An 18669-nucleotide genomic window follows, 5' to 3' on the forward strand; every position below is an offset into this window, starting at 1 on the left:
TCATTTCAAAATGTCAATAAATATTATTTTACCATTAAAAAAAATTAGAAGGCACAAGTCACATAATACGGCATAAATAAACTATAATTTTAAATTAACAAATGAACGAAACGATTGGGAGTTGGGCTCGGGACAAGCTTGTGTTATAAATGTGTATAAGAGAATAGACTACATAAGGCCTTCCGTATGGAAGTGGGAACATTACATAAAGCGGCAAAAAGCGAAAGATGTCTAACAATAGAAACATTGAAAGTCGTCATCAACATTCTCCCACGAATTTAATTCCAGTCTATGAAACAATTGATGCCCATTAAAAAGATTAGAAAATAAATTTAATCGAAACTGAGCATTATTCTTATATTGGTACTAGGTTCTTAAATTATTAATACTGCTTAATCTATACTTAATATTATAATTGGGAAGAGTTTGTTTGTTTGAACGCGCTAATCTCAGGAACTACTGGTTCGATTTGAAAAATTCTTTTACTGTTGAATAGCCCATTTATCAAGGAAGGTTATAGGCTATATTTTATCACGCTAAATATAATAGGAGCGAAGAAATAGAGGAAAATGTGGAAAAAACGGGGGGAAATTATTTGAAAGGGCTTATTTGAACGCGCTAATCTCAGGAACTACTGGTCCGATTTGAAAAATTCTTTCAGTGTTAGATAGCTCATTGATTGAGAAAGGTTATAAACTATATTTTATCACGCTAAAACTAATAAAAGCGAAGAAATAGATGAAAATGTGGAAAAAACGGGGGAAATTATATGGAATTGCTTATTATCTTATGAACTATTGGAGCAATTTTTATGTTATTTGGCAAACATAAAGAACAGACCACGTGAAGGGACATAGGCTATTTTTTGCTGCAAAATGTACGGTTGCGTGAAATTCCTAAATTACGCAAGTGAAGCCGTGCGGAACATCTATCTATATATAATAAAATCGTAGGAAAGTCAATTCTGTATATTGAATATTTTTGTACAATAAATAATACTTGGGATGTGATCTACTACGCTAACGCGGACGAAGTCACGGGCAACAGCTAGTATAATAATAACTATGTTTGACTATTACATACTTCCTTATATTTATATTATTATATAAATTATAGCGAGTTTTGGAAAAATGAAAATTGCAATTTTCCAAAAGTCAAGGCAAGGGTACATAATTTTATTACCTAAAACCTAAAAGATTGTGTTACGTTGGGTGACAAACCAATGTGCCCTTGTGACAAACCTGCAAAGAACTTATTTTCCTGTTCTGAGGTCTTTGAAAACAAATTATAAAATGATTTGTACATAGGGAATAAAAATAATAGACATTAACAAAATTTAGGAGAGATACTTTATTTAAAATTCATAACATTGATGATCGTATCCCACTTTAAGTTTTTTATAGACTTTCTAGTTTCTACATTACAATAATAATTATATAGATGCCTAATACAGTTTGTTGGATATCATCGTAATAAAGTCATATCATAAAAAATTAAATATTGTGTCGTTTATATAATGTAATAAGAACATTACAAATGCTGCATAGCCCGCGTTAAACATTAAGATCTCTAAATATTTTCTTGCAGAGGAAACCAAGTTTGGCATGCTTCAGTCGCGATTTCGCACAAACTGGTGTAGGCCTTTGTTCGAGGGTCATACTCTGAAAATTTACATAATATTAGTATAAATAAAAAAATAAATAAAAAAATTTATATGTACTCGATCGATAGTTGTTTATTATTTATTATTAGCTGTTGCCCGCGAATTCGTACGCGTGGACTTAAGTTTTTTAGAATCATAAAAAGTTTATTAAGCGGGAACCATATATTTTCTGGTATAAAAAGTATCCCTTGTCCTTTCCCGAGACTGAAAGTATTGCCATACCAAATTTCATCAAAATAGATTGAATAGTTTAGGCGATAATAATAAAAGTTTATTGTGCGGAAACCGTACATTTTCCGGGACAAAATTAGTATTCCTTGTCCTTTTTCGGGACTACAAGTATCTTTATACCATATTTCAGCAAAATGGATCCAGCCGTTTACTCGTGATGTCGTGACCACGCGAAATATAACGTTCCGCGCAGCTTCGCCCGCGTAAATTAGATATTTAACAGACAAATTAGTCCACAAAAAATAGCCTATGATCCTTCACGTGGTCTACTTCTTATCTCTGCCAAATAACAGAAAAATTGCTCCAGTAGTTCGTGAGATAAGTCCTTTCAAATAATTTCCCCTTTTTTTTTACACATTTTCCTCTATTTTCTTCGCTCCTATTAGTTTTACCGTAATAAAATATGGCCTATAGCCTTCCTCGATAAATGGACTATCTAACACTAAAAGAATTTTTCAAATTGGACCAGTAGTTCCTGAGATTAGCGCGTTCAAATAAGCCCTTTCAAATAATTTCCTCCATTTTTTCCACACTTTCTTCTATTTCTTCGCTCCTATTAGTTTTAGCGCGATAAAATATAGCCTATAGCCTTCCTCGATAAATGGGCTATCTAACAATGAAATAAGTTTTCAAATCGGACCAGTAGTTCCTGAGATTAGCGCGTTCAACAAACAAACAAACTCTTCCCAATTATAATATTAAAAAAGTATAGAAGTAAAGATATAGATTACTAGCTGTTGCCCGCGACTTCGTCCGCGTGGACTTTAGTTTATAGCGCGCGGTGTCAACAAAATTTGTGTCAAATTTAAAAACTTTTTAAAACCCTGGTAAGTGGTACCCCTCTTAGGGCCGCGCTACACCGGAATGGCAGCGCTGAAAGTGCTCGCCTCGCCGCTGCCATTCCGGTGTAGCGCGGCCCTTAATTAATCAAAATACCCAAAAACAGCTGTGCAGTGTGCACATAATCTATACTAATATTATAAATGCGAAAGTATCTCTGTCTGTCTGTCTGTCTGTCAGTCTCGCTTTCACGCCAAACGCCAAAAGTATCTCTGTCTGTCTGTCTGTCAGTCTCGCTTTCACGCCAAACGCCAAAACTACCGAACCGATTGTAATGAAATTTTGTATACAGATAGTCTAAAGCCTGAGAAAGGACATAGGCTACTTTTTTACTGGAAAAAAGGGTTGTAATGTAATATTCACCCCGAAAATGCGTAAATTTGTTCAAATTAAGTTAGTTCCAACAATTCATAATAGATGGCGCCGTGCGTCTTCTACATCGCGCTGACGCTTGCTCAAAAGTCTTCCTATAAGACGTGGTATCATCTTACATTTAAGTTTCGATTTTTTTCGATTGTTATATCTATTCTACGGTATTAAATAACTCAGTACTTTATCTGTGCAGTGACGTAACCTTAAATAATAATAATAATAAACATAAATCTATCAATGATAAATAGTTTATGGGTAAAGTTGTGTAATTGGAGGGCTAAATAAGCTTTAAAATTTGGCATAAAATATAAAGTTAAATATAAAAAAATGAAATACTTATTGTGTGCACACTGCACAGCTCTATTGATTTAAGGGGTACCAGGGTTTTTTTATAAAAGCTTTTGACACCAATTTTGTTGACATCGCGCGCTATAACCTGAAGTCCACGCGGACGAAGTTGCGGGCAACAGCTAGTATTATACATAAAATATGTTTAAGATTTTTGAAATTTTATTTTAATACACATCCAAGACCCAGGAACATTGAAAACTTTTTGTTCCGCCTGCGGGACTCGAACCCAGGACCCCCGGGATGAGCGCTGGCCACGCGCAATGCGAATTCATTTTCATCGAAATTTTCATGGATATAATATATTTTCCCACATCAAAATGTAGCCTATGTCCTTTCTCAGACTCTAGAATAACTGTATACAAAATTTCATTGCAATCGGTTTAGTAGTTTTGGCGTGAAAGCAAGACAGACAGACAGACAGACAGACAGACAGACAGAGATACTTTCGCATTTATAATATTAGTATGGATAGTATGGATTAGAAATGCAGTAGGAGTTCTACATAAGATAAGATAGATTGATTATTATTATACCAAGTGATAATATTATTAAACACAATATTCTAACGTATTAAAAACTATAAACAAAAACATACTAACTAATAAGTATGATTAGTTCTATGTTACAATAAAGTAAAAAATAAAACGCCATCTGTTGAATCGTATTAGAACTAAAATGTTCATTCCATCGATATATTTCTGGATTTTTTATAATATTATACATAAAATATGTTTAAGATTTTTGAAATTTTATTTTAATACACATCCAAGACCCAGGAACATTGAAAACTTTTTGTTCCGCCTGCGGGACTCGAACCCAGGACCCCCGGGATGAGCGCTGGCCACGCGCAATGCGAATTCATTTTCATCGAAATTTTCATGGAAATAAGATATTTTCCCACATCAAAATGTAGCCTATGTCCTTTCTCAGACTCTAGAATAACTGTATACAAAATTTCATTGCAATCGGTTCAGTAGTTTTGGCGTGAAAGCAAGACAGACAGACAGACAGACAGACAGACAGACAGAGATACTTTCGCATTTATAATATTAGTATGGATTCCACTTAAATCATTTACAATAATCCAGTTGGACTCGGGATTCGAAAACTTACTGTGTTGATATTGGTCAACGCTAGAAACAGCGAATGTTTATTGGCTCGCTTGTCGCGGATGATAGTTGTCAAGTCCGAGTCGCAATTTAAATTGCTATATTATAAATTGCAAAACATATACCTGTTGACGGTCCTCTTTTACCAAACATAATCCCATTCATTGGAGCGTTTTTATAGTTAGCTTCGGTAGAGCCAATGACGCTCAGTATTACTGCGATAACGGCGATAGTCACGGTCAACCTCATGATAGAGAAACGCATCTGAAACACACAAATTTTAAATTCCCGACTCACGAGGCATGCACGTTATTGGTTAGTGGTTACTATATAATCTCACTGTGAAATCATCTGGTAAGTACAGTAATTTTCGACCTTTCAGGATATGATTGAATACCTTCATAAATGCTTCGGTAGGTCACACAAAATCCCCGGCCATTAAGTTAATAAAAAATCTAACAATATAGGCAATGAGGAGTTGGACATTGTTACAATATAAAATAGTAAAATATATGTTTTTTTGTTTTTAATAATAATTAATAGATATATGTACGAACCTTTAATAATTTATGGTGTGCTGATGTTCTTCAGGCTGGTATCACTGTCTGAAGCGGAATGACAACTGATGTCCAAGACGAATTTTCCCGCCAATTTATAGTGGAAAATTAGGACATGGCGGCTACGCCCTCAGGTCCACACTCAATTATAGGATTATTGGATACTGACCGCATATTGACTGTGATAGAGGATTAAAGTCCTTTGGGATCAAAACTTCGTTAGTGCATAATATTGATAGAGGGAAATTTGGGTGAGCGTGAAATAATACCGGTCCATAAATTGCACGATGTGAATATGGATATGGAAAGCTATAATAAAAGATTCGTAAAGATGAAGTCAATTTAACAAGTTTCAGTCGCAAATTTCTTACATGTGAGCCGTCACGTCAAAGAGAAATAGAGAAAATGTAGTACTGTCCGCTAAGGGCCAGTGATTAAAATTAATTATTAGCTCTTCTTTGCATAAGCCGATCCATATAAAAGTTGGTGTCATAGTTTACCAATTTATAGAAGAACATATTACATTTAATCTTATCTCCAGTACATAGTAGGAGTAGCGAACTTAAGTTTCGTAAAATTTTGAATAATAGGAACTTCTGTGACGTTGGTATTAACTATTACAATATTTACACTGAATCTATTAATTCTTTTTTATATTTTGTTGTCCTGTAGAAACTTAATAGCAAAACGTAAACGTACGAACTACGAATTGTGTAAAAATGTAAGGCGTACTTCCAACATTTTTTGGATTTGGCAGTCATTACTTATTATTAATGGAGAATAATTCTGTAAAAGTAAATAAATTTATATTAAAAGTACTTTCAGCTCACACACACACAGACAGACAGACGCACACACAGACAGACACGTCAAATTTATTATACCCGTCTTTTTGTTAAAAAACCCGGGGTTAAAAATAAACTACTTGGATCGAAAATCCCGTGATAGATTTATAAACGAATTATTATCAAAACTAATAATAAGATAGGGTTGCTCTAATTAGATTTTATTTTACGTTTCTTAGCCGAGACAAGCTCAATATAAAAACCCCGAGGCTGATGTCACTGCATCAGTGCTCTACAAGAATTCAGAGAATAAGCTTCATTGCTAATAAAATTTGGTCTAACTTCAACAGTAAGTACATAATATATTTCACTCTTTTGCTGGATTATTGGAGGGTTTTAAATTTCGTATAGATACATATGGTTACTTCTAAGTTCTAGCTGAGCAAAACGACCAAATAGGTTATTTAGAACTAATAAGGCAATCGTAAAATACGCCCTAAATTGTAATTCTGCTTTCAGATGCGCTTCTTCGTCGTGGTCTGCCTTATCGTCGCTCTGTGCTTTGCCTGCTGCGAAGCCAATTCCAAGAAATTACCATTTAATGGATCCATTTTTGGCAAGAGAAATAATATCGGTAAGAGGGTTTCCACATTTTTTTATGAAATAAGGGGGCAAACGAGCAAACGGGTCACCTGATGGAAAGCAACTTCCGTCGCCCATTGACACTCGCAGCATCAGAAGAGCTACATGTGCGTTACCGGCCTTTTAAAAGGGACTAGGGTAATAGGGGAGAGTAGGGAAGGGAATAGGGTAGGGGATTGGGCCTCCGCCCCTCCGGTAAACTCACTCACTCGGCGAAACACAGTGCAAGCGCTGTTTCACGGCGGTTTTCTGTGAGAACGTGGTATTTCTCCGGTCGAGCTGGCCCATTCGTGCCGAAGCATGACTCTCCCACATCTAAATGCAAATGGAGTACACAGATGTGAGAACTGAGAAGGACGTGAAAATATATTTATTATTACCCGATCCGACAAACCTTGTTTTGCCATATACAGCGTGGGAGACAGACTTTTTTAACTTTATTTATGTAACGACTCACGACTCACGAGTCACTACTCACAACTCGATTTGGTTTGGTTTCGACTGTGCGTGGTTTGGTTTCGTTTAACGCGAACGTTATTTCAAGAATGAAAAATTAGCATTGGTCTATTCTATTCTATTACTATAGAATACTACTAATAATTACTATTATAGATTAAATTATTAAAGAATTTGGAACGGTACGTTGGGTAAGCTTAAACTAAAATGTTTTTTTTTTCTTTCAGATTATGATGCTTCCGGTAGTGCCCTGTATGCATTATGCGAAATCGCTTCAGAATCTTGCCAAACCTGGTACCAAACAATGGAAAATAATTAGAAAAAATGTACGCGAAACACACCAATTACAATGAACATGGCAACAATCTCACAAGCTAGGATAACTTTTGTACCGTTTTCATACTGCAGTATGTACTGACATGATAACATTATATACTTCTAATTCTTACTACTCACTAACTCATAAGTATAAAATACCTCATAATAACTCATAAGTATAAGTATAAGTAGTAATCATAAGTAATAAAATCGTACTACACAACCAACATGACTCGTTTGTTTTTTTTAATTCCGAGCTACATTCTACTAGTCTACTCTGAGTAGAGCGTTAGAGGGGACTAGCGTAGGCTTAAGCTAGATCTCTACTCTACCCAGCTACTCTACTCTTCAGATTAAAGTAAAACGGAGAAGTGTAAAGTTGGGCAGTAGGCTTAAACTTAAAAGCAGGGTAAAGTAGCTGGCTAGAACAGGGTATTTAAAGCAGGATAGAAGCAAGAAAGAGCTAAGAGCAGATTATTTTAATGAAGAAAATGAATCAGAATATAGCAGGGGTTCAGCCATTTATAAATTATAAATAGCGAGTCAACTTATTTCGTGTATTCCTCAAACTGAACTCTGCACTGTGTCTGCAGATTGAACTCAAAAACAAAAATCTTAATTCTTCAGTAAGGTTGCCATCACCCAAATTCCCTTCGCCGGTCAGGCACGACAAAATTCCCGGACATTTGGCCGAAATGTGATTATTTCCCCGGACACCTCAACAGTATTTACGATAACGTCTTGCCAATTTTTGCTTTTCCAACCGTGTGTATGCTTAGCGAGTTTTTATCTTTCGTTAATTACTGCCTGGTTAAAAAGTTGGATTTCTCTCATCAAAAGTGTCCGGATTTCAACCGGACACTTTTCAAAAACCCGGCCGGACGCCCTTCAAACTAGGACACATCAGGGGAAATCCGGACGGATGGCAACCCTATCTTATAACAACAATAACAACAAACAATATTGTTTATAACTTTCTTCTTCTTCTTCTTTTATTTATGGCAAACAATCGCTTTTTATCTATGTTTTCGGTAGAAGTTTGACATACTTATGTCAAACTTCTACCGAAAACATAGATAAAAATACTTATTTTTAAGTGATAAGGCAGAAGCTTTTAGAATTAGGCCTAAAGTACACTACTAAATATACTGATATTTAGTAGTGTACTTTAGGCCTGATTCTAAAAGCTTCTGCCTTATCACTTAAAAATACTTATGTCAAACTTCTACCGAAAACATAGATAAAGTTATAAACAATATTGTATAGTATAGATGTAATCTTAATCCGTCATTGCGTGGCCATTTTGTGCTTATTTTCATACAAGTAGTGTGCGTTTATTTTCTTGAATATTTCTATTTGTCGATCATTTCGAAGCACATTATAATCCAGGACAGAAAGTCATTTAGTTCATGATATCGATAAACTATAGTTCAAATAATGAGAATCCGTAGGCACACGTAAAAAGCTATGCAATTTTTGTTGCCAAATTATTAATTGATGTGACATTTTTAACACTAATGCCTTATATAGCACAAATAAGGGATTATTAAACTTATAAATTGTCTTTTTAGATTACAAAAATACCGATTGAAAAGCCCAAAAAAAGTTGTTCAAAACTTACGTATTTAATGGAACCAATTTAGCGGAACCACAAAACTCAACAATATCAATATCTAGCATAAAATGTTTACTAAAAACCATAAAATAAGTCTATGCTAAAAACCTTTATTAACGCTTTTATTACATGAAATATGCAGACCGACTCCTTTGTTATGTCCTAGTAAGTAGGACATAACATTACACGCTTTTGACGCTTATACACCGATATAAGGCTCTCTCCTATCTACCTATAGCATAGACTTATTCATATACTGTCGTATAGTATCTCAATGGCCGAAAACATGTCACATTGGTTTCTAAAGCGCTTATTCCACTTGTCCTATTTAGGAAGTCCTAGCTAGGATCCTAAAAAATTTAGTCAAGTGGAATAGCATTTAGAAAGCTAGGATCCTACCTAGGATCCTAAATCGGAAAAAAATGTGGATCCTGAATGACTAAATCAGTGTTGCCAGATGGTTTCAATCTTTTATCTGTAGTGGGAACTGCTAAATCTGTATTAAAGTCAATTTATATTATGTAATATGTTATAAGATCTGGAATCCATTCGTAGGTAATTTCTTAAGTCTGCTGGTTCCAAGTAGTTGAGAAAGTTCATAATTTATAATTTTACGTGGAGCAAAAATTCTTTCAACCATTTTTTCGCCTTTTATTTATTTTTATTTTCATTGAGCCAACAGCTAAGCCTATGAGAAGACCAATTTTTTGTTGCTTTGATAGAACTGGAGCCATTAAGAAGACGTCTGAACAAAATGACAACTGATTTAGTCACTAAATTAGGACAAGTGGAATAAGAAGCGAACTAATTAGTCTCCTATGTAGGATCCTAGCTAGGACTTCTAAATAGGACAAGTGGAATAAGCGCTTAAGTTCTACCAATCCATAAAGTTAATATACCTAGCGGAATAGAGCAACAATCTCGAACTGTCAAACGAAACCAAAATTGGTTTTCATCTGTGTGAAAAATATGTGTACGTATACACTTACACAAGCATGATTGAACATGAATTCTATGAGATTAAATAATTGTCAACGTGCGGCACGTACCGACTGGACGTCAAAAAAAGAGTGCTGCTGTCATCATAAAGCTATAATGCTAAAGACCACTAAAGACCAACAAAGGGTGCGAGAGAGAAGAAAATCCTTTGTGGAATTATAACAAGATGAAAAGAGAGAGGCAGTCTAATGAAAATTGTAACCACTTTTATTTGACAGGTCGTCAAAAGTCGTCAGTCGTTTTTATGCCCTTTCGGTATTTCCAATATATTGTTCAATTTGTTTGTTATTTTTAATAAATATTATTATATTTAAAAGTAGTGACTTGTGAGTTGTGCTGTAAGTGTTTGCAGTGTAAATCATAAGAATAATCCTGAAAAATATACATTTCACAGGTAATTAATCTTCATGTCCTAATTGCTACGATGTGTTTATTTTTGCTATATTCTGTCTTTAGTTCTCTATTTCAAATAAAATATTGTGAATCCTCCCTTTTACTTTCATATTTTTCGTAACTAAAGGTACTATTGTTCTTATATTACACATATTTTGAAGAAAAATTTTTCATCAAAATTTTTTACATATACGCTAGTGCTTGAATCAAATTTATCGATATGCTTATCGATATTTTACAATAACATAAAACTAAAATAAAAATCATTTACCTTTATATTTATCACCTTAAGCCCGGCCGCACATTATCCGAAATTTCTGATCAGAAAAATTCGGACGCCCGGCGGAACGCACTCTGTTCATACATTTTGTTGTAGACCCATCATACTAAAAGAATTTGTATCAGCGGGGCGGGGCGTCCGAATTTTTGTGATCAGAAATTCTGATAATGTGCGGCCGGACTAAAACGGGCATATTATCTTGTTTTAACTAATATAATATAGTATAGTATAATATAGCTAATATAATATAACTACTATAATATAGAGTGACTCTAAAACTAGAGGAATATTTATAAATCATAATCATATTTTGTTTTACAGATTCCCTCAAGATCCTCTAATAAGAGGAAAATGGCTGAAATGTCGTGTTGGTTGGAATCCCAAGAAAAATTCAACAATATGTAGCAAACATTTCACTGAAAATTTTTAAAGAAAAAGTAGAATAAATACTATTTTGGTTAAAGGAGCTATCCCAACTTTATTTGTACCAGTAAGTTTGACATACTGTTGCACTTGTTACTGAAGTAATTATTAAAAATAAGCAATTATAAGCAATTATTGCTTTTTAGTTTATTTAAGATTATACTTAAATGAACTAAAAAGTATTTTGAAGTCGGTACCAGTCCTAAGTATATAAGTTGCAGTTATACCTATTCTGTCAGAGAACTGGCGATTAGGTAAGCTGGTACCGATTGCAAAATAATGAAGATTGAGAACAGAATTAATACTGAGTACAGTATAAGAATTATTTAATACTTTTTAGTTCATTTAAGTACAATATTACAATTGTCATTACCTTGGAAGTCGGTTTTAATTTTTTGTTTAAAAATAATAATTTTACTCTTTTAAGCTGTCCTTAAGGTTTTCTATACTTACAGTTGGTGTTTTAAAAAATCAAAATCAAAATTGCTTTATTTCTGAACAAATCTAAAATAAAATATATTTTCAGAATACATGGTGCCTACCACCGGTTCGGGAACTAAGCCGACGAGAAGAACCGGCGTAAGAAACTCGCACGGGGCCCACTTTTTACCAAAAAAAGTGAGAAAAAATGTAAACATAGATAGATACATATTAATAATTGTAAGTCATGTAGAAGTAGTCTTGCAAGCAGTCATTCAGCATTCTACTCCCAAGATGTGCCATCGTTTATGAAATCATTTTGGCTTTGCACAAAACGTTCTTTGACTACTTTTTTAAATTTATTAATCGAAAGATTTTGAACGTTTTCTGGGACCATAATATGTTCCCATTTGAATATCAAGGAGTCACCTCGATTTCTTATGGTTTCCATCACCATACCACCACTTTTGTGAACATGATACCTACTCGGAACAATACAATGTACAACAAAAGAAAAAATTTGAAAATCGGTTCATAAACGGCGGAGTAATCGTTGAACATACATAAAAAATATATCCACAGCCGAACGTCTAGACTCCTCCTGTTTGGAAGTCGGTTAAAAATAATTGTAATAAAAAATAATATGATATTTTATGATATGTATTTAATTTAAGAATAAAGTATAATATACTATGTGTGTTGTTTACTTTCAAAATTTACTTTCAATGTAAGGGCTGATTTACCAGATAGATTTTACCTGAGTAATAAATAAGTAACTTTATAATGTGTTATGTGTATATTATTTATCCCTATAAGAACCTCATGTCATAACTCATAACATATCCGACGATTGAAAAATCATTCCAAAAGAAAATGTGTATCTACTTTTCAATCGTCACCTTTTTTTGCCAATTAAAATTTATGATACCTAATTTGAAATACAAACCTGTCAAAGTTGCATATTATTTATTTCTTATAGAAACTGAGGTATAATAAACTGTCGTATAGACCACCTGACAACCCGAAAATGCGTGACCATTTTTGATCTGTCAATGTGTGCGTGTGCTAGTGATGTATATTTTACTATCGATAGTATAGTATTTTGCTATCGATAGTTTAGTCCGTTCGAGTTATTTTACCTGAGTTTCTATAAGAAATAAATAATATGCAACTTTGACAGATTTTGTATTTCAAATTAGGTATCATACATTTTAATTGTCAAAAGAAGTGACGATTGAAAAGTAGATACACATTTTCGTTTGGAATGATTTTTCAATCGCCATTCGTCGGATATGTTATGACTTTTGACATGAGGTTCTTATAGGGGTAAATAATAATAATACACATAACACATTATAAAGTTACTTATTTATTACTCAGGTAAAATCTATCTGGTAAATCAGCCCTTACATTGCTGCATTGAAAGTAAACGTTGAAAGTAAACAACACACATAGTATATTATATTTTATTCTTAAATTAAATACATATCATTAAATATCATAATACTTTTGGGAGTGCCTCCGCTGCCGGCGCCGGCTCCCAAAAATATCAGTAATGGGAACTACGGTAAGTATACTGCCGGCAGCCGAGATATAAAACAACGACTGCTGGCGCTGGCACTCAAAATGGGAGCCGGTGATAATGCGTAAAGCGCTAGGTTCCAGTGCCGATACACAAATTTGAAAAAGGAATTATAATTATAATTTCAATTTATATACATATTCGACTTTTAAAGGTGAAGGTTTGGTACCTATTTGTTCGGCTGTGGATATTTTAGTTTTTTGTGATGCATTTTCTTAGCGTAGCTTTACCTTAGCCATCTTTTTTCAGCTACCAAAAAGTAAGATTTTGCACCACAGCTACAGTTATAAACTCCATGGTATACTTCCGAAGGTACTGAACAGAACTTCAGATTCCTTTTACACTAGCTGTTGCCCGCGACTTCGTCCGCGTTAGCATAGTAGATCACGTCCCAAGTATTATTTATTGTACAAAAATATTCAATGTACAGAATTGACTTTCCTACGATTTTATTATATATAAGTAGATGTTCCGCGCGGCTTCGCTTGCGTAATTTAGGAATTTCACGCGACCGTACAGTTTTCCGCAACAAAATAGCCTATGTCGCTAAACGTTGTCTATTCTTCATGTTTGCCAAATAACATAAAAATCGCTCCAGTAGTTCTTAAGATAATAAGCAATTTCATATAATTTCCCCCGTTTTTTCCACATTTTCCTCTATTTCTTTGCTCCTATTAGTCTTATAATGATAAAATATAGCTTATGACCTTCCTCGATAAATAGGCTATCTAACATTGAAAGAATTTTTCAAATCCGACCAGTAGTTCCTGAGATTAGCGCGTTCAAATAAGCCCTTTCAAATAATTTCCCCCCGTTTTTTCCATATTTTCCTCTATTTCTTCGCTTCTATTAGTCTTAGCGTGATAAAATATAACCTATAGCCTTCCTCGATAAATGGGCTATCTAACACTGAAAGCAGTTTTCAAATCGGACCAGTAGTTCCTGAGATTACCGTGTTCAAACAAACAAACTAACAAACTCTGCAGAATTATAATATTAGTATAGATGTTAGAGAGTTTCAGCGTTGTTTAAAGAAGCAAAGATATTGTCTTTAAATGCTACTATGCAGATCACATTTATCAGCATCTTCATCATCACCACCATTAACCCATCCAAGATTCAAGCCCCATACGAACACCGGTGATCGCGACATCAATAGAATACAATAGCATTTCCGAGAATCCCCGATCTAAGGATTCAAATAATTATGCATGCTTACAATTATTATGACCTTTTTATTTGTACTTACTTTTCATAGTCATTTAGCTCAAGTCTGATGTTTTTGATCATTATTCTGTTTGACAAGCGATGTTTGCCGAATAGGCACCGGCAGTCTATTCGGCAAACATCGCGTGACTTCGGCAAACTTCGGAGTTCGGAAAACGGCGCTGGCAGCCATTTTGGCAACCAGCGCCGGCAGCGGAGACACTCCCTAATACTTTTTATTACAATCATTTTTAACCGACTTTAAGGAGGAGGTTAGACCTTCGGCTGAGGATATTATATTTTTTATGTATGTTCAACGATTACTCCGCCATTTGTGAACCGATTTGAAGGTAAAGACAATAGTAATATTATACTTAAACGAACTAAAAAGTATTAAATAATCCTTATTCTGTATTCAGTATTTCTGTTCTCAATCTTCATAATTTTGAAGTCGGTACCAGTCCTATTAAGTATAATATAAGTTGCACTTATACCTATTCTGTCAGAGAACTGTCTATTATATTATTGAAAGCTGCATTCAATGAGTATTAGATTCAAGTGACTGATCTGTGAAACCTTGATTTTATACTAGGTATGTCAAAAGATAATTATTACTTAAAAATAATCGTAAAAATAAGATAATATGACCTTTTTAAGGTGATAAATATAAAGGTAAATGATTTTTATTTTAGTTTTATGCTATTGTAAAATTTCGATCAGCATATCGATAAATTTGATTCAAGCACTAGCGTATATGTAAAAAAAAATATGAAAAATTTTTCTACAAAATTTGTGTAATATAAGAACAATAGTAACTTTAGTTACGGAAAATATGAAAGTAAAAGGGAGTATTCACAATATTTTATTTGAAATAGAGAGCTAAAGAAAGAATAGAACAAAAATAAACACATCGTAGCAATTAGGACATAAAGATTATTTACGGGTGAAATGTATATTTTTCACTTATAATACCACAAGAGCTTCAAAATTATCGGATATTTCCCGATAGGTTCGTTGCAAACAAATGAAGGATTCAAGTTTTTCAGGTTAAAAAATCACGAGCGCGAAGCGCGAGTGATTTTTCCTGAAAAACTTGACGACTTTATTTGTTTGCAGGGAACCTTGAGGGAAATGCCAGATAATTTTGAAGCTCGTGTGGTATTCGGGGGATTATTTTTCCGTCCCAAATGTCGGCCAATATAATTGCACCATGAGACACAATTGAATTCAACCTGTCAGTTTGACGTGTTTGTCTTTTATATATAGCAACTACCAGAGAAAATTTTCAAAAAATTATCAGTATAATACCATGTAGGTTGTACCACGTGACGTCGAATGGTGCAATTCTATTGGTCGATATTTGGGTCGGAAAAATAATCAGGATTATTCCTATGATTTACACTGCAATCACTCACAGCACAAGTTATTATTGTTATATATAATAGTATTTGTTGAAAATAACATACGATTTAAATAATAAATTGCAAATACCGAAAGGGCATAAAAACGATTGACGACTTTTGACGACCTGTCAAATAAAAGTTGTTACAATTTTCATTAGACTGCCTCTCTCTTTTTATCTTGTTATAATTCCATAAAGGATTTTCTTCTCTCTCGCACACTTTGTTGGTCTATGCATTATAAGTTTTTGGATTTGGTAGAGACCATTATGCCGCGTCCACTTATAAAAGTCAATGGTTGTTGCCTGCTGGCGCTAATCTTCTGTCAGACGTCAGTTGTCACTTGTCAGTGTCACTCATCCACGGCAGTCGTCGTCTGTCTAATGGCTGCTATTTTTAATTTTTATTAATAAAATACAGGATTTTACATGCGTGCATAATTAAAACTCGTGCTAAAGTTATAAAATCGCTGTTCTTATACGAGCGAGTGTTTTATGATTGATCTCATGCTTAACGATTTCTTAATAATTGACATCTCTTTTTCATCTTCGCAGACTTGAATTTGGATTGTGCAAACAGGTATTTTATCTATTTTATTTACAATATTATGACTTTTATCATCTTTCGTGTAGTTACTACGCCTAATTATATAGTATAATGTATTATACCACGAACATTTTATAACAGAAATCTACATCTGATATATTAATGACATAATTTCATATTTAATAAACAGCGTAACCAATGGATTAATATTATTTTCGTAATAATTCTCTTATCGCGTTAATTCTGATATGAATAGAATTCTTTAAAATTTTCAATACTGGCTACATTACCATGAATGTTACTTTAGTTAGCCACGAAAATATGTTAAGGTTTTCGAATATGTAACTTAAGAAAACAATGGATTAACAAGTGGTAGTGTTAACTAACGGCCATTCCCAATATTTGATCTATCTCTGGTTTTGCCCTACTAGAGATAGGAATAGCTCAAATTAGACAAGATATATATTTTATGTCAATTGTGAGCTATTCCTATCTCTAGTAGGGCAAAACCAGAGATAGATCAAATATTGGGAACGGCCGTAAATAAACATCGTATTGGGATTTTTCCTAAAGTGAATTGTGAAGCTTAGTTAAAAAACTTTTCTAATAACAGTTGAGTTGAGAAGTGAAAATGTAGTTTATAAATACTTTAAGGTCAGTACATATTTTTTTTCCTGACTATTTCTTTTATAGTATACACTTTTGTATACTATAAAAGAAATAGGTCTTGTTTTTGATATATACTATATAATCTTATATCTTTAAACAAGCAATGCTTGTATATATAGGGGGTTTCGGGGGTGATAAATCAATCTAGCTAGGAATCATTTTAAAAAAATGTCTATTTATTAATGTTTTATTGAATGCCGAGCAAAGCTCGGTCAAATATCTAGTTATTATCTACATGACTTTAAATCTGCACATAATATCTTTTTAGTCACAAATTCACATAAAAATTGTCAACATAATTGTGTTATTGTAATAATTTTTCATAAAATTCATGAAATATGTGCACATTGTTCTTCAAAGTGCTTAAAGTTTATGTATTGTCAATAAATATATTATAAGTATGAATTGAATGGGTGATTTGATTATATCTGCTTACAATTCCAATTAAAGTTACATTAAAATCTCTCTCTCTATCTCATTTAATAAAACACACTTTTATATCTGGCCAGATCATAATACAAATATGGTTACATAAAGTCATAAAACAAAACAAATTACATATGCAATCCTGATAAAGTGCTCTATGTGTTATCACAAATATGATAATTATTGTTGTTGTTTGAAGTGGCATGTGTATTCAAAAGTGGGATCTTTTCTATTAGTGACTGTTTTCTATTGCTTTCTCATTTCAGCAAACACCAAATAGTAAGTGTAATATAATGACATCAGAATCTGAGCCAACAGTAAAGAGGTTCAAACCAAACAATGCAATTATGAAAGTGGATGTGGACGATTGCATAAAAAAAATATGGACCTCGAAAACAAACTTGAAAGCAGTACTAGCTGATGATATATACAAAACTATACCATCAGTGAATGTGTTCGTAGGGTGCTTGAAAGATGTAAAGGATATTTCCAAAACCATTTTAGTTTTAAATGAGAAGTTGCCTTTAAAAGATTTGCAGCACTTGAAGAGAGCTAAACGTCAGCACATCATACTGTGTAAAACGGAGCTTGTGCAACCCTTGTCAATACTGGAGTTTATTAATATTCATGCAGAGGAACTGGCAACTGTATTCGAAGACTTCCAGCAAGTTGAGGTCCCCTCTTTGCCACCAAAAGTAAAGAAGCAGTATCAGGATGCAAATACTCTGTGGCCATGCAACTTTCATCCCAATCTGTACTTAGAAAAACTAGTCAACAATGAACTGTTTTCGTCTGACCAAATAAAACAACATAAAAAGTACATGCAAATTGTGTTTGAACTTGCAAAATGGCATAAGGATAAGGAAAGTTTAAATGATGATATGATTAATAATGCAGCTCTAGTTGTCGAACCAGTTTCACAAACAGTTGTTGCTATAGCTTTCGATAACAGAAGAGACCATCCAGTTCAGCATTCTGTGATGCTGGCAGTTGATAATGTTGCTAAAACACAAGGCGGGGGAGTGTGGGCTTCAAGAGAACATGATTTGCAAGTGTTGACACATCTTCAGGAGAAATATCCTGAAGTTAAGTTTGGTTACGAAAAGGCACAAGCTAATGGAAAAGAAGGACCATATCTTTGTACTGGATATCACATGTATTTATTGAGGGAGCCGTGCTTTATGTGTGGTATGGCGCTAGTGCATGCCAGAGTAAAGTGTATTTTCTTCTGTCTGGACAATGTTGAACTTGGTGCGTTGAAATCTAGAGCAAAATTGCAAGCTGTGCGATCATTGAATCACCATTTTGAAGTCTTTACTGACTTTTTATGATATTCTAACGCTTCAACTCCCTAGTGGCCACAACAATAGATTTCCAAGAATCCAT

At 33.8% G+C, this 18669-nt stretch overlaps 2 protein-coding genes across 4 annotated transcripts; one reads left to right on the plus strand and one right to left on the minus strand.

The window, feature by feature from the left end:
* Positions 1-1513: 1513 nt before the first annotated feature.
* LOC121737291 (neuropeptide IMFamide) lies at positions 1514-5181 on the minus strand. Its single transcript, XM_042128926.1, has 3 exons — positions 5124-5181; positions 4692-4830; positions 1514-1661 (listed from the first exon to the last, which is right to left on the minus strand). The coding sequence occupies exons 2-3, from the start codon at positions 4828-4830 to the stop codon at positions 1570-1572; spliced, it is 231 nt and encodes a 76-aa protein (XP_041984860.1). The 5' UTR covers positions 5124-5181; the 3' UTR covers positions 1514-1569.
* A 10817-nt stretch (positions 5182-15998) lies between these two features.
* LOC121739926 (probable inactive tRNA-specific adenosine deaminase-like protein 3) lies at positions 15999-18669 on the plus strand. Of its 3 annotated transcripts, none has more exons than XM_042132543.1 (3): positions 16470-16560; positions 16802-16842; positions 17550-18669. In XM_042132543.1, exon 3 carries the CDS (start codon positions 17577-17579, stop codon positions 18612-18614), a length of 1038 nt encoding a protein of 345 aa, XP_041988477.1. In that variant the 5' UTR covers positions 16470-16560; positions 16802-16842; positions 17550-17576; the 3' UTR covers positions 18615-18669. The 3 variants fall into 3 exon arrangements, with proteins under 3 accessions (XP_041988474.1, XP_041988477.1, XP_041988476.1); XM_042132542.1 differs by having other exon boundaries at positions 16503-16517; positions 16762-16842; XM_042132540.1 differs by lacking the exons at positions 16470-16560; positions 16802-16842 and adding an exon at positions 15999-16221.

The sequence above is a fragment of the Aricia agestis genome, chromosome 2 (genome assembly GCF_905147365.1).
Source record: "Aricia agestis chromosome 2, ilAriAges1.1, whole genome shotgun sequence".
Lineage (NCBI taxonomy): Eukaryota > Metazoa > Arthropoda > Insecta > Lepidoptera > Lycaenidae > Aricia > Aricia agestis.